This window comes from Carettochelys insculpta, chromosome 29 (genome assembly GCF_033958435.1).
Source record: "Carettochelys insculpta isolate YL-2023 chromosome 29, ASM3395843v1, whole genome shotgun sequence".
In the NCBI taxonomy this organism is placed as follows: domain Eukaryota; kingdom Metazoa; phylum Chordata; order Testudines; family Carettochelyidae; genus Carettochelys; species Carettochelys insculpta.
In genome coordinates, this window is record NC_134165.1 from 9,604,299 (window position 1) to 9,627,916 (window position 23,618).

A 23,618-nucleotide genomic window follows, 5' to 3' on the forward strand; every position below is an offset into this window, starting at 1 on the left:
TAACAGAAAAGTTTTGAGCATGAGTTTTTGTGAGCACAGACTCACTTCATCAGATGCTGGTCACGGAAATCTGCAGGGCCAGGTATAAATAAGCCAGAGCAAGGCTGGGGATAACACGGCTACCCCTCCGATACAAGGTCAGTACAGAGACTCTTATGCATACTTGGCTTAATCTAATTCTTGACTCCCCCCACCCCCCTTCTGCCCCTCTACTCTTTGATTTGCTCACCTTGATAATATTTTTCTGATTTGTCAACCTTGATTACTGTTTTTGGTTCTCTGCGCCTTAGCCACACCAGCACAGACTCAATATCTATGGTCTGAAGAAGTAGGTCTGTCCCACGAAAGCTCATTACCTAATAAATTATTTTATTAATCGTTCAAGTGCTACTGGACTACTTTTTTGTTTTACTTGATGATGGTAATCAGTTTGCTTGGGACTCCGTAATGCTGCATGATGGTCCAGATGGACTGCCTGTCCACTCTGCTGAAGGCTTGCCTGAAGCCTGTGAAGTTGACGTAGAGTGGTGCTTGCCATTCAATGCACTGTTCTACAAAGATGTTACTGTCTGGTCTGTGCAGGTTTGTCCTCTCCTGAAACCTACCTGTTCTTCCAGTAGTTTGTGCTCTATCACATCTTTTGTGCGTTCCAGGATGACTCGGGTTAGCACTTTGCTTGGAAGGGACAGGAGGGTGATCCCCCTCCACTTCTCATACAGTGGCAGAACTCCGGATTTAGGCAGTTTCACTAGCAGCCCTTTTCCCCAATCCTTTGGAACCTCTTCTGTTGTCCATATCAGATTTAGCAAAGTTGTGTAGCTGGTCCACTGTAATAGCTCCTCCTTCTTTTAATACGATTGGTGGAATATTATCAGGTCCTCCTGCTTTGCCATTCTTTAGATTTCTTATTGCCTTGTGGACTTCCTCTTTTGTAAGTGCTCCAGGGTTGATGTCTAGGGGTTCTCTCGCTTCCAGTTGTGGTGGGTTTGTTGGTAGTGGTCTGTTTAACATGTCTTCAAAATGCTCCTTCCTTCTGGCTAGCTGCTCATCCGCTGAGGTAAGCAGCTGACTGTCTTTGGTTTCGACTGGGTTTCTTTTCCTTCCTCTCAAAACTCAGATTGTAGAGGGTTTTCAAGTCCCCTTGTTTAGATGCTACTTCTGCTTTTTCCACAATCTTGTTTATGAAATTTCTATTGTCCCTGTGAAGACTTTTCTTTACTTCCCCGGCAATTTCATGGTATCTGGATGATGCAGTTTCTTTCTGGCCTCTTGTTTTTGCTTGGTTGGCTTGTTATTTGAGTACCTTTCATTCTTTAGTCATTCTCCAGATCTGATCTGTGATTCATTCCTTCCAGTTAGTGGGAGGTCACCCTTACACCACATCGCTTGTTTCCACTGTAACTTCCTTCAGTGAGCTCCAGACTCCCTCTCCAGTTTGTTCTGCTCCTTCTTTGCTTTGGAATGCCTCAAAGTGGTTGCTCACAGAATCACACAGAATCACAGAATCACAGGGCTGGAAGGGACCTCAGCGGGTCATCTAGTCCAGCCCCCTGCTTCAAGCAGGATCAACCCCATCTAAGTCATCCCAGCCAGGGCTTTGTCAAGCCGGGACTTAAAAACTTCTAGGGATGGAGATTCTACCACCTCTCTCGGTAATACATTCCAGTACTTCCCCACCCTCCTGGTGAAGTAGTTTTTCCTAATATCCAACTTACCCTCCTCCTTCTGTAACTTCAGACCATTGCTCCTTGTTCTGCCGTCTGTCACCACTGAGAACAGTTTCTCTCCATCCCTTTTAGAGCTCCCCTTCAGGAAGTTGAAGGCTGCTATTAAATTGCCCCTCACTCTTCTCTTCTGCAAACTAAACAAGTCCAAATCCCTCAGCCTCTCCTCATAGGTCTTGTGCTCCAGCCCCCTAATCATTTTCGTTGTCCTCTGCTCAACTTGCTCCAGCACATCCACATCTTTTTTATACTGGGGGGCCCAAAAACTGGACACAATATTCTAGATGTGGCCTCACCAGTGCCAAACAGAAGGGAAAAACAACCTCTCTAGATCCGCTTGAAATGCTCCTCCTAATGCACCCCAATATGCCATTGGCCTTCTTGGCTACAAAGGCACACTATTCACTCATATCCAGCCTTTCATCCACCATAACTGTAGGTTCCTTTCTGCTGTACTGCTGCTTAGCCAGTCGGTCCCCAGCCTATAACAATGTTTGCGATTCTTCAATCGCAGGTGCAGGACTCCACATGCTTCCTTGTTGAACCTCATCAGATATCATTTGGCCCAATCCTCCAATTTATCCAGGTCACTCTGGATCCTAGCTTTGCCCTCCAATGTATCTACTCCCACTAGTTTGGTGTGATCTGCAAACTTGCTGAAAGTGCAATCCAGTCCCTCATCCAGGTCATTAATAAAGATGTTGAACAACACTGGCCTTGGGGCGCTCCACTTGAAACCGACCACCATCCAGATATTGAGCCATTGACCACTACCTATTGGGCCCGACCGTCAAGCCAGTTTTCTATCCATCTTATAGTCCACGTATCCAATCCAGACCTCCTTAACTTATGGGAAAGAATGTTGTGGGAGACTATATCAAAAGCCTTGCTGAAGTCAAGGTATATCACATCCATTGACTTCCCCATGTCCACAGAGCTTGTTACCTCGTCATAGTAGCTAATCAGACTGGTCAGGCAGGACTTGCCCCTGGTGAATGCATGTTGGCTACTTTTGATCACTTTCCCCTCTTCCAAGTGCTCCAAAATGGATTCCTTGAGGAGCCCTTCCATTATTTTCCCAGGGACTGAGGTAAGGCTGAGGGGTCTATAGTTCCCTGGATTGTCCTTCTTTCTTTTTTTAAAGATGGGCCCTACGTTTGCCTTTTTCCAGTCATCTGGGATCTCTCCTGATCTCTAAGAGTCTTCAAAGATAATGACCAGCTCGGCAATGACCTCTGCCAATTCCCTCCGTACCCTTGGGTGCATTAAATCCAGACCCATGGATTTGTGTACATCTAGTTTTTCTAGGTAGCTCTTAACTCGTTCCATACCCACTGAGGACTGCACCTTCCCATACTGCATTGTCTAGCACCATAGTTTGCAGCTGTCCTTGCCTGTGAAGACTGAGGCAAAAAAGGCGTTGAGTACTTCAGCTTTTCTTACATCATGTCACTTGGTTACCTCTCTCATACAGTAACAGCCCCACACTTTCCTTGATAACCCTCTTATTGTTCACATGCCTGTAGAAACCCTTCTTGTTAGTTTTCACATCCCCTGCCAGCTGCAATTCCAATTGTGCCTTTGCTGTCCTGATTGCTGCCTGGCATTTTCCAGCTGTGTATTTACACTCCTCCTTCGTTGTCTGTCCAAGTTTCCACTTCTTATACGCATCCTTTTTGAGTTTAAGCTGACCAAGGATTTTCCTGTTAAGCCAAGCTGGCTGCCTACCATATTTGCATTTCTTATTATGCAGTGGGATGGTTTGCTCCTGTGCCTGCAGCAAGACTTCTTTAAAATACTGCCAGTTCTCCTGAATTCCTTTCCCCTTCACCTTCATTTCCCAAGGGATTCTGCCCATCAGTGCCCTCAGGGAATCAAAGTCTGCTCTTTTGAAATCAAGGGTCTGTATTCTAACGCTCACCTTCCTTCCTTTTGTCAGGATCCTGAAATCTACCATCTCATGGTCGCTGCAGCCCAGGTTGCCACCCACTTCTGTTTCTCCTACTAGTTCTTCCCTGTTTGTGAGCAGCAGGTCAAGTTGTGCACGGCCCCTGGTCAGTTCCATCAGCACTTGTACCAGGAAGTTACCCCCAACATTCTCCAAAAACTTCCTGGATTGTCTGTGCTGCTGTATTGGTCTCCCAACAAATGTCTGGGTGATTAAAGTCTCCCATGAGAACTGGGCCTGTGATTTGGAAGCTTCTCTTAGCTGTTTGAAGAAATCCTCATCTACCTCATCTCCCTGATCTGGCAGCCTATAGCAGACACCAACTGCAACACCACTGCCATTGTTTCCCCCTCTAAGTTTAACCCAAATACACTCAACCGGCTTTTCTCCCTCCCTACACTGGAGCCCTGAGCAATCAAAAAGCTCCCTCACACAGAGTGCAACTCCTCCTCCTTCTCTTCCCGCCTGTCCTTCCTGAACAGTCTGTACCCTTCCATTACCTTGCTCCAGCTATGTGCATCCTCCCACCAAGTCTCCATAATTCCAATCACTTCACACTTAGACTGTGCCAGGGTCTCTAGTTCCTCCTGTTTGTTTCCTAGGCTTCTTGCATTTGTATACAAGCACCTTAGAGATGTGGCTGATTGGCCCACTTGCTCCTCTTTACCTAGGAATCCTACTTTATTGTACCCCACTTCTTCCCCACTTACCTCAGGGCTTCTGTTATAAAACACACTGGGTTTTACAGATTCAATTTCGAGTAGCTTCACTTTCCCAAAAGTCCACACAAAGTTGAATAGTGACAGAGAGGGATCCGTGCTAGTCCATATACTATCAAAACAAAAAAGCAGTCCAGTAGCACTTTAAAGACTGACAATACAACTTAGGACTGTCACTCTCGTGTGGGTCTTCATAGTCACAATAGACGCTGTAAATGAAGTCCTAAATTGAAACTTTAAAGGGCGCGATCCATAGTCTATACAGACTGAAGGATGCCTACTGCTACTACAACTTACTAGGTGATGAGCTTTCATGGAACAGACCCACTTCTTCGGCGCATAGCCATACCAGAACAGACTCAATATTTAAGGCACAGAGAGCAAAAAATAGTTTTCAAGTTGACAAATAAGAAAAATTATTATCAAGGTGAGCAAATCAGAGAGCAGAGGGGCAGAAGGAGCCGGGGGGAAGAGGAGGAGTCAAGAATTAGATAAAGCAAAGTATGTTAAAGAGTCCTTATAATGGCACAGATAATTGCCATCCCCTTCAAACCACATGTTAATGTGTTGAATTTGAATATAAAACAGAGCTCAACAGCTTCTTAGCTTTATCTAATTCTTGACCCCCTCCAACTTCTGCCCCTCTGCTCTCTGATTCACACAAAGTTGAGTTAGTAAAAGAGATAAAGCCGGGCTAGTCTAGAGACTATCAAAACAAACAAGCAGTCCAGGAGCACTTTAAAGACTAACAAAATAATTTATTAGGTGATGAGTTTTCGTGGGAGTGACCCACTTCTTCAGATCTGATCTGGATTTGAAGAAGTGGGTCTGTCCCACGAAAGCTCATCGCCTAATAAATTATTTTGTTAAGTCTTTAAAGTGCTCCTGGACTGCTTTTGTATTTTGAAAGTCGAGTTAGTGCTGCCACACTGAATGGCCAAACATCGACTGTTGCAGCAGTGCATTGTGGGAACCTATCCCACAGTTCTCTCAGCCCTGCATTCTGCACTTTGGCCCTGAGCTGCACTCCCACCGCCGGCAGTGCTCACCTTGTTTCCTGCGTCCCGTGTCCCTGCAGCATGGGGGAGCCGGGAGACTGACCAGCTGTGCTGTGCCTGGCTCACAAGAGCTGGGAGCCAGGTACAGCAGTGCCAGTCAGTTTCCGGGCTCCCTGCCACCGTGCTGGTCAGTTTCCCGGCTCCCGCAAGTGGCAGGGAACCGGCAGCCAGGAGCAGCAGCACCACGCAGCCCCCGGAGGCTAATGAATTTGATGCAAAGACATGGCACATCCACACCAGCCTGCATTCAAACTTTTCAATTCAAACTTGATGCTACACCCAGCCAGTTTCAGCCATGTTATGATTTCGACACCGGTGCTCCCTTAAATTGAGCTAAAGGTATTTACAGTGAAGACAGCTGTAATGGGGTTCAGGGGTCTCCAGGCCCTGCACCCCATCCGCAGGCAGGAGTGAGTCTCACTCAGCAGGAGAACAGAGGGTGTATTAGCCAACGGGGCACAGCGTCATACAGAGGAGTCAGTACAGCAATCAGAGACAGCCAGTCCTAATCATTCTGGGGAGAGGAGACCCCGAGGCCTTGTCCCCTCTGTCTCGCTCTCTCTCCCAGACGAGCTGCTTTCCAGCTCCCAGTTCCAATTCAAACCCCTCAGGCTCCACCTCCCCTCTTGTCTGCAGTACAGGGGTGATACCTGGTCGCCTAGGTTACCCTCAGCAGCAGCCCCACACCCTCTGTGAGCCACACACACGTATCCCCAACTACATCACAACAGTCACGTGGCACAATCAAGCTAATTGCCTGAAATTTGAATCTGTCTGGCAGTGTAGATGCAGCCTTGGAAAGTTTCCACGCAGAAGAACCTCACCTGTTTCAGCAGGGCTCTGTTACCCTTGCTTAGCTTGGGCCCTAAACAGGCATTTACAACACCCATAACTAGGGCCCTACCAATTTCCCAGCTGTGAAGAACGTGTCACAGGCTGAAATACGCCCTGCCCTGTGGAAGCTGATCTCCCCAGTGTCAGCCAGGCTGGGGAGGGATGGGACTCATTCTTCCCCTGCGTGGCTGTTATGGGGGGAGACCAGACCCATCGCCAGGCAGCACAGAAATGAAGTGGCAGCCCATCACTTCTGCACTGCAGCAGCCGCAGAGCTTGGGGCGCTTGGGCTGGGGGCTGCTGACACCCGCTTCTGCCAGGGCTCAGAACACCCAAGCTCCAGGACTGCCCCATGATGCCTGCCCAGGCTGCTGGATCCCCCCATGGCTCCTGCCAGGACTGGGGTCTGCCCAGGCTCCTGAGGCAGTTTGGTGCTTCCACCCCGTGGCTCCTGTCTGGGCTCAGGGATCTAGACTGGCGACTGCACCCCCCGACCGCCTGGCTCCAGCTCCCACAGCTCCAGTTCCCTGTACTCAGGGAACCTGTTCCCCGCCCCCCACCCCAATGATGGTTCTTGCTGGGGCTGCGGGTGCCAGTCCCTGCAGGTCCTGCCCAGGCTCGGGGTGGGGACAGGCTCAGGGCTACCCCCTCACTAGGCTCGTGGCTTCTGTCCTTGACAGCTCCTATCCGCTCCGGACTGCCCAGGCTCCAGGCTGTGGCCCTCATTTCTCCAATTGTCCAGGTCCCCTGGGCAGGGCCCAGGCATTAATCCATCACTGGGCAAGACTAGCAGCCAAGAGCCCTCACTTGGGCCATGCTCCCAGCAGAACTAGGGGGATTGGACCTACCTCCTGGAGCCTCCATCAGCTGCAGGCAACTCTGCAGCTGCTGCCTTCAGCCGTGGACGCTGAAGGCAGCACGGAAGTCAGTGTGGCAGTCCTGCAGCCCTTCCCAACAGCTTTCAGGTCCCCCATGTGGGAGGACCCCCAGGATTCCAGTACCGTGTCACCGCAGGTGCAGGCAGCTGCAGTCGTGAAACTGACCAGTTTTTAAGATCCTGCAGTTGTGAAATGGACCGAAATGAGCCACGAATTCGGTGGGGCCCTCCCCATAACCAGCTGCCTGACGGTTTTCTACCCTCTTGATTTTTCAGCCTTGCCGCCGGTTTGTTTGGGGGTTTGTTTGCTGTCTGTGTTGCTTCATGACTTATTTTTTCTGTCCTCCGAGCGTGCAGCATTAATCAAATTCAGCGTTGCCCTTCCAGAGAAACTGTATGAGCCTGAGTTGAAAGCCTGGTGTTCTCCTTTCCAGTGTCAGAAAACACTGCATTAATGTTTGCCATGAGGGCAGGACCGTTTCGAGTTGACTCGTAGATTTGCTTAGGCTCTGAAAGCTGAGCGCCGAGCACAGGTAATATGAATGCAAGAGGGGTAGATCTGTGAACTGCAAAGGTTTGCAGCACGCTGGTGTTTTGGCAGCTGCTTCATATCTGAGAGTGGCTTTCCCTGCAGAGTTCGTGGTCAGACTCAACGGCAGGAGTAGGCTATTAAATTAGGCCTCTGGTGTGTATTTTCTGGGCTTTTCCTTCATAGCCAGGAGTTTGTTTTATTTACATAGCTGTTTCCAATGTGCCTCATTTAGGTTCTTTAGCTTGAGCTGCTAGAAAGGGTGTACTCCAAGGGCAGTGTGAATTTCCTTTTTATTTGATTTCCTACTAAATAAACACCTTAAGCCGCGCACTTTGTTAATTCTCCTTGTTTGGATATTTCTCCCTCCTCCTTACCTATGAACTGTTTCAAAGAGTTACTCCATCCAGGCATTTTGTTCGTACTGGCAGTGTGCAGCCACACACTCCCACGGTACTGGGGCTGCACAAATCCAAGCTGAACCCACATATGGATGGCTGACGTGCAAGGGGATATCTCCGATAGCCACAGGCGAAGTTGCCAGGGCGAGCCGGCTGGGCTGCAGACACCTCCAGGAAGGCTGGTCTAGCCTGGAGCTCTGAGTTCATGGCCAGCTCCACCGGAAGCTCCAGGTTCTCAGCTGGTTGCCCACATCTGCACAGGGGGTTAGAGCTGTGAATGTGGGGAGGAGGCCCCAGGACTGGGAGGCTCTGGCCCTTCCAGGGAGCAGGTGGATGTGGGCAAATGCAGCCTCAGCCAGGGACGGGCAGCTGGGAAGGTGGTTTCAAAGCAGTGGCACCTCTCAGTTCCTCATGGGCCAAATGTTCCAGAAATACAGGAGGAGGCACTGATCACCATGGGCAGCGTGTCCTGCCCAGAGCGCAGCCGGTCCATGGTCCAGCACGGCCGGTTTGACCATCCAGAATGCTTCCGCTGGCTCTCGAGTGCTGGTTCTGATCAGGAGCAGACCCACAGTGCTGGGACTCCTGGCTCAGCCCAGCGCTAGAGCCAAGAGTGGCCCATTCAGTCCTGGCATCTGTGCTGGGCTTGGGCTCCAGCTCGCAGGGAATGGTCCCAAGTCCCCCCACATCCCCTACTGCTGAGGGGCCAGCGGGTGGGAACCGGTCTTGTGGACCAGGGGCAGCCTGATGTCACAGCTGGGGCTGGGCAAGTCCCTCCCTGTGCTTGCCGTGCGAGGGCTGTGTGGGCAGAGCAGGGCGGAAGCAGTGTGAGGTGTAGTGGACAGCTGAGGGCACGGCATGGGGGCACGTGGGGCACAGGGAGGGACTGTGGGCACCTCTTATTGGCCCGGCATGTTCCCCACAGCTAACAGCCTCAGCTTTCCCAGGTTGGAGCTCCTGGGAGCAGGGCTGTTTGGGGAGGGAGCAGAGGGCCGTTACTGGAGGTGACGTTTCCCTGGGCAGCTCTGGGGCAGGGCTGGGGGCAGCTGGGGCTGGGGCCCAAGGCTGGCGCTGCACTCGGCCCCATGGAGAGCCTCATAGCTGCACTCGGGTGGGGCCCAGGCTGTGCTCAGCCCGGTGCCACGTGGCACACCCTGTGGAGTGTATTTGGATTAGGCCCGACAGACACACCTTGCAGAGCCTTGTGTACATTTCCCTGTTCTTCCGATCCCCCCAGCTCTGAGACAAACAACTCCAGCCGCCCCCGGGTCGCTGCGCCTCCTGGCACCCTGCACCAGCCCACCAGGCCACACCGGTTTGCTTGGCACAGGGGTCATCTGCCATGGAACGGGCCGCTGGCCCGTGTGGGGAAGCCGGAAATGGGCCGATGTCCTGGAGCCCACATGGAATACAAAGCCCAGGGAGCTGCAGGCGGGGCCCCCCCAAGCAATCCTGTGCTGACCGCTGGGGACGCTCCCTGAGGCCCAGCAGCTGCCCACAGAGGAGGTCCCCAGCTCCCTGGGAGCTGCACTCCCCCTCCTGGGAACAGCCTGGAGAAAAGCCTCAGCCCCTGACTCAGGGGCTTAAATGCCCCCCAAGTGCCCAGGTGACAAACCCCCAAATCGGGTCAGAGTGGGGGCCGCACCCAGCCTTGGCGGGCGCATCCCCGATACGCCAGCTGCTAGCAGCAGTAGTAGGCTCTTCTCCCTCCTACGGGCCAGCCCCAGGGAAGCCAACGGCAGACGGCCACAACAGAGCAACAGTATAAACTAGAGCCGGAACCGCATGGCAGCGTAGTGCACACGCCCCAGATGCGCCCAGGGAGCAGCTGCCAATGAGAGGGCAGCGTGCCAGCCCCGCCCGCCGGCATGGGCACCGACCCAGATGGGCCAAGGCAGAGCAGTGCCCAGCTCCCACCAGCTGGTTGGCAGCTGGGGAGGGGTGTGGGGCAGGGCAGAGTCCAGCCAGCAGCAGCTGGGCGGGGGCATCAGGGGGACAGGGGCTGGACGAGGTGCAATGAGGCCGAGCCTTGGGGAGGGGCAGAGTGGGGGGGGGCTCTGTGCACAGCAGGGACAGTGCACTGCCAGGGAAAGTACATGGCCGAGCCTGTGCTGCTCATGGCAGCCTGGGCCTTGGGCAGGCGCTGAGGGTGGCAGGTCCCCTGGTGAGTGCGCAGGCTGAGCACTGGCTGTGGCTGGCACCTGGGTGGGTGCAGAGGGTGGGCGCCGGCTGTGGCAGGTCCCCGGCTGGGCGCCGAAGGTGGGCGCTGGCTGTGGCAGGTCCCCAGGTGGGCGCCGAGGGTGGGCGCCGGCTGTGGCAGGTCCCCAGGTGGGTGCCAAGGGTGGGCGCTGCCTGTGAGTTATGATGTCTGCAGGCTCCTGGGCCTTTCATATCAGGCTTGGGGGATGGCCTGTGTGGTGGCGGGCGGGGGGGCTGCGGGCAGACAGCAAAGCCCTGGCCACAGCTCTGGCCTAGCAGCGTCGCAGGCCCAGGAACTCCTGCCTGTCCTGCCAGGGCCGAGCCGCCCAGGAGGTGCCAGATCCCCCTGCTGGCCGAGTGTGGAATAACCGGCCCTGGGGGGACGGTCCTGCCTCCCCCCCAACCCCAGCATCTCCCCGCCAAAGCGCTGGTGCAGGAGCTTCAGCCGCTGGCGTGAGCGTGCAGGTCCCCAGCCCCCACGCGGCCCAGGCCGCTTGGCTCCCATCCGCCTGGGGCCTCACCCTGCTGCAAAGCTCCTCTGGCCAAGGGGCCAGCAGGGTACGGCCTTGCAAGCCCTGGCGTGTGGGGCGCTAAAGGGGGTGTGGGGCTGCAGGGGAGGTTTTATTGAACCAACTTGTGCGTGGGAGAGACAGGCGTGTCACCGCTGCCCGCCCGGCGCCCTCTCTGGGGCTGGGCCCGGCACGCGGGCGGTGGTGCTGGGCGAGGTGATAGCACAGAGGGGGAGGAGGCAAAGAGGGGTGTAGCAAACCCGCGAGGCAGCGGCGCTATCGGCCCCTGATTCTCCCCGGTGTTGGGAGGGGTCAGGCAGGGTCCCCCCCGGCGCGGGGGGGAAGGTGCTCGTTCCCTCACTAGCGTTCACCTGCGCGTGACGGGGCCTTTGCACGATCTCCGGTGCAATTCACGAGGGGTGGGGAGCAAACGGTGCGACGGCCGCTTTCCCACCCCAGCGTCGCTACGGCGTGTGGGGCCCTGGGCCGGGCAGGGGAGGCCCCAGGGAGCCTGTGGGGTGTGCTGTAGGGACGCCGCTCCCACGCTGCCCTGGTGCGGGTCTGGCTGCAGGGCCTGGTGCATTGGGGTGGGGGCCCTGGGCTGTGACGCTGGGCTTGGCGCCGCTGCGGGGGAGGGCAGAAGAGGGTATCGGCGGACCCCACCCCCGGTGGGCTGGCATGAGGGGGCTGCTCAGTGACCGGCAGGGAGCCCGGCAGTGTGTTGTCAGGGCCCGGGGGGGCCGCGTGCCGCCAACGGGGGCTGATATGGTCAGAGCCAGCTTGGCCATAGGCGGGACCAGGGCAATGGCTCCAGGCCTCACCTTAAGGGGCGGGGCAGGGCAGCCTGAGGGGGAAAGGGAGCCGTCTCCAATCCGCCACACACTCCCGCCCCCTCCCCCCAAGAACCCCACCCCCTACCTGTTTCCCCCACCCCGATCTGCCCCTGCCGCACCCCCACCCCTTCTGCAAGGCCCCGCCTACCTCTTCCTCCCCTCCCCCGCTCTGCCCCCACCCCCACTCCCACAAAGTCCACAAAGAGGAGGGCTGGTGGGGGGGGGGGGTTGCTGTGACCCCCTCCATGCTCGACTCTGCACAGCTCCATTCTGGGCACTGCCCAAAACTGCCCCCCCCGGACCCCCCCCGTGGGAGAGCCCAGGGACACCGGCGGGTTGCCCTTCCCCCACCAATCTCTCATTAGTTCCTACAGCTCTTGTGGGACCTTCCTGTGAGGGCTGGAGGGCCGAATGGTTAGAGCATGAGCCTGGGAACCCGCTCTGGGAACCATTCCCATGGGGCAGTGTGGGGACAATGACCCCCACCCCCAGTGCAGGTCCAGGCAGGTTACGTCACCGGCCCTTCTCCCACGCCATGAGCTCTGGTGTGCATGGCAGTGTGCCGGGTGCATCTCGCCCCAGCTCAGAAGCTGCCGCAGCCTGAGAGTTGATGAGCCAGTCTCCTGACCCAGGAACCACAGACGCATACAAGCCCTAGGGCTGGAAGGGATGTCAAGAGGTCGAGTCCAACCCCCTGCCCAAAGCAGGATCAACCCCAACCAAATCCTCCCAGCCGGGAGTATGTCAACCTGGGACTTAAAAACCTCTAGGGATGGAGATTCTACCACCTGTCTCGGTAACACACTCCAGTGCTTCACCACCCTCCTGGAGACACAGTTTTTCCTAATATCCAACCTACACCTGTAACTTCAGCCCATTGCTCCTTGTTCTGCACCTTGTCCTTGTCTGTCACCACTGAGAACAGCCTCTCTCCAGCCCCCACCTCATGGGCACCAGTAGCCCCAGGGCTCGGAGCCAGGTTGTCCCCTCCTCCCACAACGAGCCCCAGCCAGCCCCACACGCCCTGGCAAGCCCCAGCCCATGAGGCCTGGGGCATGGGCCTCGGGGCACATCAGCTGCAGGCAGCAGCTGGGGCACAGCTGTTCCTGTAGAGTCCGGTGGAGCCAGTCACCCCCTGGCTACCCCATGAGCTCCATCCCCATCACTCCCGATCCTGCTGCCCCACAGCTGGAGGTAGGTTGGGCAGCTCCACAGGCCCTGCCCCCACAGCATCCAGAATCCCCATCCCACAGCGAGCCCTTGGCAGCCAGGGCCTGCAATGGGCCAGGCTAATGCAGGGGCTGTGACTCACTTTCCCCTGGCACAGGCGGGGGGCCTGGGCTTTGGCTTATTACCAGGCCTGGGGTACTGCTGGGCAGGGCCAGGCCGTAGGGGCCCCCTGCAGGGACCCACCGGTGCAGACTCTGAGCCAGGGAGAGCTGCAGGTTATCTGCAGCAGCTGCCTCAGCACGACCCCTTCCTAGCCAGCTCGCCGCCCCCCCCGGACCCTCAGCACCCCATTTGGCAGGGCAAACCTGGGGCCCTGAACCAGCCCCGCGGTGGCCCCAGTGCTCTGGGGAGCCCCATGTGTTTAACAGTGATTGGCACCTCACCAGCAGCTCTCCATGCCCGCAGCCAGCAGCTCAGCCCCGCTCCCGGGAAGGAGGAAGTTACCTCACTAGCTTTGGCAACTCGGGGATTTTCTCTTCTGCTCCCAGGCCACAGGCCCACAAATAGCCGGTGGGAGAGGCTGTGCCGGCAGATCACTCGCAGCACGGTTGGGCACAGCTGCTGTGGCCGACCCCCAGCACGTCAGGGGCGCATGGTAGGGTAAGTGTAATGGAGTGGGGGGAGTGCATGTGTGAGTCAGGCTGGATGTCCGAGGCAAGCAGCAGCTCCCAGTGGCTAAGGATGACCCTGGGGCTACAACTGGCAGGTGACACCTCTGCCTGAACAAACAGGAAGGAGGAGCTGAGCTGGGTTTTTGAATCGGGGGCGGCAGTTAGAGGCTAGGAAAAGGGAGAGCTGGAAGGCAGCCAGCCTGAGGAGGGGAAAGCTACACCCCAGAGGGGCACCCCTCGGGGTCTTCTCCCCAGGACGGGTTGGAAGGACTGTCTCTGGCTGCTATGCTGTTGCTTCTGTGAGAAACTGGACACCTGTTGCCTAATAAACCTGCTGTTGTACCTGCTGAGTGAGAGTCTCTCCTGACAGCAGACGGGGTGCAGTGCAGGGGGACCCCTGAACCCCATCACAGTAAGTTACCTGGCTTCAATCCACGGCGGGGTGTCAGGGTGGTTGCAGAGCCAAGGTCCAAGTGAGATCTGAAGCAGGCTGCACTGGCGCTGGGAGACAGAGTACGCAGAATCACCTCTGCCTGGCTCGAGAGAAGCAACCTGGGCTCCATTCTGGGGCACCACCAATGCGCCTGCTGGCTTTTTTTGTAATCCTGGTGTGGAATAAATTTTGTTATGTGCGCTAAGGAATGTGTGGATGTGCACCACCATAGAAACACAGGCTGACAGCTGTGCTGCCTCTGATCATCAGCTGGGCGGCATTTGACTCTCTCCTGAGTAACTCCCAAGTGCTCTGCTTACAGGGCACCACCAATCCCTGCATAGGGGGCTTGGTGGGACTCAGGAGCTGTGGAACCTATGCCTGGCTCCAGCCAGTTGGGAGATGTTTTGTGCCTCAGTTTCCCCTTCCCTGAACCTATTCATCCTGAGCTCTGGGGGCCAGGACGGTCTCAGGCCATGTCTCTGAAGGGCCTGGCACAAAGAGCTCCGTTGATGTCAAGGAGGGATGCCTTCTGGGGGAAGGGTGCAGACTCCTGAGCGTTCCAGGGCATGTGAGCAGAGCACTTGACTGCAGGGTGCTGCCTGCGCCTGGGGCGCTGATGGGACTGGTTATGCTGCTCCCTGGGTACCCGATGCCATGGCATGCCCAGCAGTGGGAAAGGGGCCGGCTCAGCCTAACTCACCAGGGAGCCAGGTGGGCCCTGCCTGTTCTGCAGACAGCTGAGACATCTGTTGCTTTGGGAACACCCCAGTTAGGCCCAGGAAGGGAGGAATGGGATTGGGCTTTGATCTACCTTCCCCAAGGCTGCCAGGTGCCTGTGTTCCCTGCCACATCCAGCCAGGGTCCTGCCCAGGCCTGCCTGGAATCCAGCAACTGCTCCCTGTCTCTCACCTCCCGGGGGAGCGTGGGGCCCAAGCAGCTGGGGCTGCGGCTGGAGGAGAAATGTGCATCACAAGAGCAGCCTCCCTGGCAAGGTGTTCAACAGCCACAGGGTGAGAGACCATCCTGGCCCCTAGATCTTGCAATCTGCACAGACACAACGGGGAGGGGAAACTGAGGCACGGAATGGGCAATTGACATGCCCCGGAGGACCCAGATGACCAGTGGCAGAGCTGGGAACAGAGTTCAGGGGTCCCAAATTCGAGCCCCACAGCCTCATGCCATGTCAGGGTGGTTGGGCCCTGGGGAGGGGGTCTGGGCCCAGCTGTCGGGGTGGCCAGTCCAGCCCCAGCAGCCAGGACAGACCCCTGTGTTTGTAGACGTCTGACGCCTGAATCCAGCAGGCACATCAGGATGGACTTGCAGCCACAGGTGGTTTAATAGCAGGATCTGTGCCTCCTTCCCGGCCCTCCCCACCCCCACTCTCCTACCCTGCTCTGCCTCCTTCTTCCCTGGCTCTCCCGTTGGGTCCTGGCTGAGCTGAGCAGCTCATGCCCCACAAAGGCTCCCAGGGGCCCAGCCAGCTGAGATGCATGGGCAGGAGCCCTCCGGCTGCCCTAACTCCTTCCTGCGCTGGCCCGGGCTTTGCTGCAATTGGCCAATGGATGGAGCACAGGGGCATCTTCCCCTGCTGCCTCCTTCCGCCTGGCCCAGCGCAGTCAGTGCCCCCAGCCCTGGGCACTGGGGGCGCAGCTGTGCAATGACTGGTTTGTCTGTGCCCCCTGCATGGGGGCCGCCTGCGAGCAGTTAGGAGCCAGGGTGTGGCTATTCCTGCTCAGAGGGGTAGTTGAGGGAGGAACTCTTGGGGCAGGAGGCCGTGGTCTTACCTGCACAAATTTCTTTAGCCCTTCCACACTTTAGGGACACACACACCTTTCCCCAACCCATAGGGCTCAAGGTGTGGCCCTGTTAGTTTAAACTCCCACCTTACCCAGTTCCTAGGGCTCAGGGCGTAATTCCCTGCAGGTCTGCAGGATCTGTGCCACTGAAAAAGCCTGATGCAGTGATATTCTTATTGTCTATTTACTGACAATTCCCCAGCAAGCAGAATCCAGGCAAAGCATTGTGTCATGCCCACCAATCCGGGTACGGCCGCCCACTTCCTCTGTTGGGACAGACACAGTCACTCTCTGGAGGCTGGTTGCTGCAACTCAGGGTCTGACAGTGCTGGGCTTGGGGCTGAATTCCCCCCAGGTCTTCTTCCTCCTTTCTTTCCCTTCCCTTCTGTTTTTCCCTCTTGGACCCCAGTTTACGTGGTGAAACTTGTGTTCTGCTTAGCTAGACCTTGACCAATTATTTTAGTACAATTTTACTAACCAGTTGTAACCGACTATAACAGAATGGCCTACCCAGTCCTACCCCACCATCTTCATTGATTTACACTGAGCCTAATTCATTATACAGCCGACAGAAACAACTACAAACCAACAAAAAAGCAATCTTGGAGCACCTTAAAGACTAGCAATATAATGTATGAGGTGATGAGTTTTCATGGGACAGACCCACTTCTTCAGAGCTGGAAAATCCTCACAACTGATAACGGAGATGAAGAGAATTTAAAAGAAAAGAATGAAATAAAAATGGATGAATCAGCTAGATGGGACACAAGGGAAAAGGGAAGGGGAAGGGGGAAGAAAAAACGGTTTCTGCAAGTGTCTATTCAGTCGGCTACCTGGGGTCATTGTGCAAATCAAAGGTGGAGAAATTGTCCTTGTAATAACAACAAGAAGTCCTATGGCACTTTATAGAAAGCCCATGAAAGCTTATGCTCCAAAATATCTGCTAGTCTCTAAGGTCCCACAGGACTTCTTGGTTTTACAGATACAGGCTAACGCGACTCCCACTCCAGTACTTGTCCTTGCAATGCGTAAGGTAATTGAGCTCTTTGTTGAGTTCAAGGTGATAAGTATCAAACTTGGAAATAAATTCCAGTCCAGGTGTCTCCCTTCACAATCTGGCATTAAAGTCTCTTGGTTTTAAAACACACACCATTAAGCGGTAGATGCCATGACCTGCTAAACTGAAATGCTCACCTAAGCCGTGTCTACACGTGCACGCTACTCCGAAGTAGCGGCACTAACTTCGAAATAGCGCCCGTCACGACTACACGCATCGGGTGCTATTTCGAAGTTAACTTCGACGTTAGGCGGCGAGACGTTGAAGCCGCTAACCCCATGAGGGGATAGGAATAGCGCCCTACTTCGACGTTCAACGTTGAAGTAGGGACCGTGTAGTCGTTGCGCGTCCCGCAACTTCGAAATAGCGGGGTCCGCCATGGCAGCCATCAGCTGGGGGGTTGAGAGACGCTCTCTCTCCAGCCCCTGCGGGGCTCTATGGTCACCGTGGGCAGCAGCCCTTAGCCCAGGGCTTCTGGCTGCTGCTGCGGCAGCTGGGGATCCATGCTGCAGGCACAGGGTCTGCAACCAGTCGTCGGGTCTGTGTATCTTGTGTTGGTTAGTGCAAGTGTGTCTGGGAGGGGCCCTTTAAGGGAGCGGCTTGCTGTTGAGTCCACCCTGTGACCCTGTCTGCAGCTGTGCCTGGCACCCTTATTTCGATGTGTGCTACTGTGGCGTGTAGACGTTCCCTCGCAGTGCCTATTTCGATCTGGTGCCGCGCAACGTCGAAGTTGAACATCGACGTTGCCAGCCCTGGAGGACGTGTAGACGTTATTCATCGAAATAGCCTATTTCGATGTTGCTACATTGAAATAAGCTATTTCGATGTAGGCTTCACATGTAGACGTAGCCCTACAGTGTTACGTGCATTCAGGTTCCTAATGTCTGATTTGTGTCCATTCATTCTTTGGCGAAGAGGTTGTCCACTTTGTCCAATATCCATGGCAGTGGGGCACTGATGGCACAACGACACAATAGCTGCGTCTACACGTGCACGCTACTTCGAAGTAGCGGCAGTAACTTCGAAATAGCGCCCGTCACGTCTACACGTGTTGGGCGCTATTTCGAAGTTGAAATCGACGTTAGGCGGCGAGACGTCGAAGTCGCTAACCCCATGAGGGGATGGGAATAGCGCCCTAATTCGACGTTCAACATCGAAGTAGGGACGTGTAGACGATCCGCGTCCCGCAACATCGAAATAGCGGGGTCCTCCATGGCGGCCATCAGCTGTGGGGTTGAGAGATACTCTCTCTCCAGCCCTTGCGGGGCTCTGTGGTCACCGTGGGCAGCAGCCCTTAGCCCAGGGCTTCTGGCTGCTGCTGCTGCAGCTGGGGGTCCGTGCTGCATATACAGGGTCTGCAACTAGTTGTTGGCTCTGTGTATCTTGCACTGTTTAATGAAAGTGTGTCTGGGAGGGGCCCTTTAAGGGAGCGACTTGCTGTTGAGTCCGCCCCGTGACCCTGTCTGCAGCTGTGCCTGGCTCCCTTATTTCGATGTGTGCTACTTTGGCGTGTAGACGTTCCCTCGCTGTGCCTATTTCGATGTTGGGCTGAGCAACGTCGAAGTTGAACATCGACGTTGCCAGCCCTGGAGGACGTGTAGACGTTATTCATCGAAATAGCCTATTTCGATGTCGCAACATCGAAATAAGCTATTTCGAATTTGGGTGCACGTGTAGACGTAGCCAATATTACAAACCAGAGAGAAATCCTATAGGCAGACCAACAGGAGGAAAGTGAGGACCATTCCACAACTGCCGCTGTTGATAAGTAGTTTCTTGCCAGACAAAATGCTGCTTGAGATCTGCTTTCTTTATCTGCCGACAGTGGGTGCCATCAGGATGGGGGCTCCTTCTGACAGCCTGTGTGACCGTAGTGCAGTGAACAGTAGACGGCATGTGCATGTGTGACCTCTGGCTCTACAGTTAAGGGCTGCTGCTCTTAGTTCTGGCCGCTGAGGAAGGCTGTAGACCTCTCATAACAGAAAACCGTAATTGTTATACTGTGACACAGGTGTACCTGACTCTTCTCCTTCACTTCTGCTCCTAGAAGCCAGCGATCTAGGCCAGAACCGAGCACCCAGAGACCCAGCCCTGTCGGCGATGGAGACCATCATTGCAGATAACTTCTCGTGCTATGAGCCGTCCATCGTGGGGTACCGCTACGTGGCCGTGGCCTGGGGCGTGGTGGTCACCGTGGTGGGCACGCTGGGCAACGTGCTGACCCTCCTGGCCTTCGCCGCCGATTCCAAGGTGCAAACCCGCTTCAACCTGCTCATTGTCAACCTGACGCTGGCTGACCTGCTGTACTGCACCGTGCTGCAGCCGTTCTCCGTGGACACCTACCTGCACCTGTACTGGCGGACTGGCCCCAGCTTCTGCCGCGTCTTCGGCATGCTGCTCTTCGTCTCCAACTCGGTCTCCATCCTGACGCTCTGCCTCATCGCCGTCAGCCGCTACATGCTCATCACCAAGCCGGCCCTCTTCAACCGCGTCTTCTCCCACCTGGGCGTGGGGCTGGCAGCCCTGGGCACCTGGGTGTTGGGCTTTGCCAGCTTCGCCCCACTCTGGCCCGTCTTTGTGCTGGTGCCCAAGGTCTGTACCTGCAGCTTCCACCGCATCAAGGGCCGGCCCTACACCACCATCCTGATGGCCTTCTACTTTGTGGTGGGCCTCAGCTGCGTGGGCATCTTCTACTTCCTCATCTACCGCAAGGTGAAGGTGGCCTCCCATGCCATGGACCGCTACAAGCTGAAGAAGAGCAGCTGGAAGGCGGCTCAGGTGGTCGGGTCCAGCTCAGCCTCGCCGGGCACGATTGTGGAGCTGGACAGTGGGGTGGACACGGGGGTCTCCCACCCCTCCAGCAGCACAGAGCCGGGCCACGCCTCCAGGACGCAGGTCATGGAAAATGACCCAGCACCTGCCCCCACAGCTCAGGCCACACATGTGCCCAAGAACCTGCTCTCCCAGCCCAAGGACAGCAACACGGAGTTCCGGAAGGTCACCTGCATGTGCTTCGTGGTCTTCCTCTTCTTCGTCATCAGCTACATCCCCTTCCTCCTCCTCAACATTTTCGACGCCAAGAACCGGGCGCCCACGGTGCTGCACATGGTGGCCGCCAACCTCACCTGGCTGAACAGCTGCATCAACCCTGTGCTGTACGCCGCCATGAGCCGCCACTTCCGCGAGGCCTACACGCGGATCATCTCGGCCATCCTGCACGGCGCCCGCTGCCTCTGAGGCCTGGGCCAGCAGGGGGCAGGGCTGCCCCAGCCCAGGGAACTGCCTTGGCCGTGCCTTGGGACCCAAATCCAAGCCTGTGCCAGACTCAAACTGTGCCCTTGGCTTTGCCCTGCCCCAACGCCCCCTGCTGGTAGCAAGAGGAACTGCCCCATCACTGGGGAAATACTGGGGCAGGTCAGTGCTGGGAAGAGGCCCAAGGGCTGGTTGCCCCACGTAGGCTCTGTCTGCGCTGCCTTGACAGAATGCCAGCATGGACCGTCCCTTCCCCACCATCCCTTGGCCCAGCTCTTATTTATTGTCTCTTCCTGGTTTACACCCTGTCACTCTTTTACCAACGCTCCCATAAACCCATCCCTGTCTGCCTACTCTGGCTGAGCTGCCTGTTCCCCCCAGCCCAGGAGCCCTGAGCCCCACATCTGCTGTGTGTAGACCCAGTGTGATGGAGTGGAGGGGAGTGTATGTGTGAGACTCAGGCCGGATGTGTGTGAGACAAGCAGAGCAGCTCTCAGCTGCTAAGGATGACCCTGGGGCTATAACCAAGGCTGGCAGGTAACACCTCTGCCCCGAACAAAGAGGAGGGAGGAGCCAAGCGGGGTTTGAATCGGAGGGGGCAGTTAGAAGGTGGAGGGGAGAGGGAGCTGGAAGGCAGCCAGCCAGGCGAGGGGGGAATCTACACCCCAGAGGGGCACCCCTCAGGCTCCTCTCCACAGGATGGGTTGGAATGACTGTCTCTGATTGCTGCACTGACTCTTCTGTAAGAAACTGGGCCTCTGTCGCCTAATAAACTTCCTGTTCTACCTGCTGAGTGAGAGTCACTCCTGCCTGCGGACGGGGCGCAGTGCATGGGGACCCCGGAACCCCATCACACCCAGGCACCAAGCAGGGAGGGGGAGGGGCTATTAACGGGGTCATGGGTTGTACTAGACCCAGGTCACCCGAGGCAATAACCCCAGTTCCCCAATGGCTCTGCTCCCAGCTGGCCGCATGTGGTCTGGAGCACAGAGCAGGGGTCTCTCATGAGCCCGGCCTGGGGAGATGGAGGAGTAAGCAGGTTCAGTGCCCGGCATGGGCTGGGCTGAGGAAGGGGGATGGGGTCCAGCCCACGTGTGGGGCAGGGAGCCCCAGGAGGTGGTACAAGGGCCTCACAGTAGCCTCCTCCCCTGTGCAGTGCGGAGCTGTCTGGGGCTGTGGCCCCCCCCCAGCGCAGGGTTTGAGCAGGATCCGTGCTGGGCACAGGGGCCAGTTCCAGGAAGCGCCCCAGCCTGGCACTGTGCAGCCCTCGCCGCCAGAGCTGGGCGTCACTGCAGGCGCTGGCCTGCTGGCCAGCCAGGGAGCAAGGCGCTGCTGCAGGACCCTGGCTGGAGACCTCCTGGCCTTACCCTGAGACCTCCTGTGGGGTAGCCCAGTGGCTGGCCGGGCTGGCCTAGCCTGGGGCCCCCGGGGGGGGCGGGGGTCGTAGGGCTGCACCCTGGCCCAGTGCAGGGGGCTCAGCTCAGGCTGGGTGACCCTGCAGGCCTTTGTGGCCCCAACTCTCTGACGGGCTGGAGATGTGGGGGGGGAGGGGGTCTTGCCTACCAGGGAGGGGGGCCGGAGCGCCAGGGCCAGCCTGGGACTGTCAGCTCTCACTGCAGAGTAAGTACGGAAGAGAACCGGACTCACGGCAGGGCTGGGCCCCTGGGGGGTGGGGACGGGGGACAGGGATGGGGCAGCCGTGAGTGGGGAGGGGCCGGTTAGAGCCTGTTCCACTGCAGCCTCATTAGCTGCAAAGGGGGCTCCTGTCCTGACTGGTATTCGCCCCCCACCCCCAACCCCGGGGCTGGCTCCCCTCCCCCCCCCCCGGCAGTCACTGCCACGAGGCAGCAGGAGCAAAGACACTGCAGGGCTGGGGCCTGCCCTTGGGTGTGGGGGTCAGCGGGGAGAGGCCTCTGCTCCTTTCAGGGTGCCCCTGGGTCCCCTGGAACCCCAGCGCAGAGCTGGGCCCCATGGCTGAGCACCCTCCATGCGCCTGCCATCCCGTGTCTGTGGGACTCGCCCACAGAGCTCAGCCAGGGGCACAGGCGGGGGCCTGCCCTGCCCTGCGCAGCACCCCCTGCAGAGGTGCTGGTCTTGGCCCCTCAGCCAGCACACTGCGCTGCCCCCCACAGCCCCTTGCCATGACCTGCATTACAAGGGGTGGGGCGAGGGGCCCAGGCTGCCAGGGAGGTGGGTACCCAGCCAGGCTGGTGCAAGGGGTTGTGGGGTGGGTTGTGGCTCTGGGGAACAGGGCAGGCATGGGGAGGGTTGGATCAGCCGGTGGCCTAGGGAGCGCAGGGTCCCTCTGGGCACAAACTAGGCTGGTGCCTGGCTCCAAGCCAGCGTGAACCCCAGCCCAGCCCAACCCAGCCAGAGCCAGCTTCCCGGGGACTCCTCCTTCCGCCTGCCTCTCAGGATCCCCCAGTCCCCTCCCTGGGCCATTGCTAGTCCCAGCACCTCCCTCTGGGACACAGCCCCAGGGTCATCTCCTGCTGGGGGCTGGGGGCTTGCTTGGCCCATGCAGCCAGCAAAGAGGTGGAAGCTGGCTCTACTCTACCAACCGCTGCCACCAGGACCCTGGTAAGAGCTGGCAGTGCCCACCGAGCCACCCCCAGGGCACTGGCTATAGGCCCAGCTCCTTCCTGTCCAGTCCCCACCAGCCAGACTCCCTGTCAATGTAGAGATCTGCCCCCTGGCCTGGACCACCCCCCACCCCTCAGAACCCATCTCCAGGGCTGCATCCCCCAGCCCCGCCGCCCCCCCCTCACGACTGGAACCGTCTCACAGCCAGAGCAGGGAGCTGCAGGCTCAGTCCCCAAAGGGAGGGTAACACAGAGGTTGGGGGGAATGGAACAAGACATGGTTTGAAGCAGCCACGGTGGCCCCAGCTGGGCTTGGCAAGCTGCATGGGCGCTCCCTGGAGAATTGGATTCACACCCAGAAGCTGGCAGACTGTCCCCAGTTTAGCTCCCCCCATGACACTCCTGCATTCCCTGTGAGCATCCACTCATTGCCAGCTTTGCCCCATGGTGCCAACATCCCCAGCCTCATGCTGTGGGCCTGGTCTGGCTTCCTGGCAGCGATTGCACAGGTTTGGAGTTTCAGCTGCCTCTTTGTTCTCCACTGAGATGACTAGAAGGGGAGTCCCCAGGCTTGCAATCTAGAGCAGGGCAGGGAGGGGGATCCCCCATGTTCTACTGACAGATCCAGATTGCCAGCCCTAGGGATCAAACCTGCAACCCTAGGGTCCAAATCCCTGCACTCTACCACATGAGCTAAAGGGCAGCTGGCTTTCAGCTGAGGCTGTAGAGCAGAGACTTCACTCACCCCAAATAAGGTCTCAGTGCCTCTGGGTCCTACATCAGGTTTGCAATATGGAGTTGGGTGGGACTGGAGCCAGGGGGGATCTGCAGGCTTGCACGTTGCATGGCGTGGTGGGGAGGTGAATGGTGCTGTTCATCCCAAGTCCCCTACGAGACCCAGGCCCCTAGCCCTGCCCTGAACACGAGGGACGGGAGCAACATGCCCTCGAATCTTTTCCAGCCGGGTGCCAATTTTCTGTCTGTGCGTGGAATAAGTTTTGTTAAGTGCGCTGAAGCAAGCAC

At 57.1% G+C, this 23,618-nt stretch overlaps 1 protein-coding gene across 1 annotated transcript; it reads left to right on the forward strand.

Moving 5' to 3' along the window:
• The first annotated feature begins 13,373 nt into the window (after positions 1-13,373).
• On the forward strand, positions 13,374-20,800 carry GPR84 (G protein-coupled receptor 84). Its single transcript, XM_074980049.1, has 2 exons — positions 13,374-13,461; positions 18,809-20,800. Exon 2 carries the CDS (start codon positions 18,862-18,864, stop codon positions 19,996-19,998), a length of 1,137 nt encoding a protein of 378 aa, XP_074836150.1. The 5' UTR covers positions 13,374-13,461; positions 18,809-18,861; the 3' UTR covers positions 19,999-20,800.
• The last annotated feature ends 2,818 nt before the right edge of the window (positions 20,801-23,618 follow it).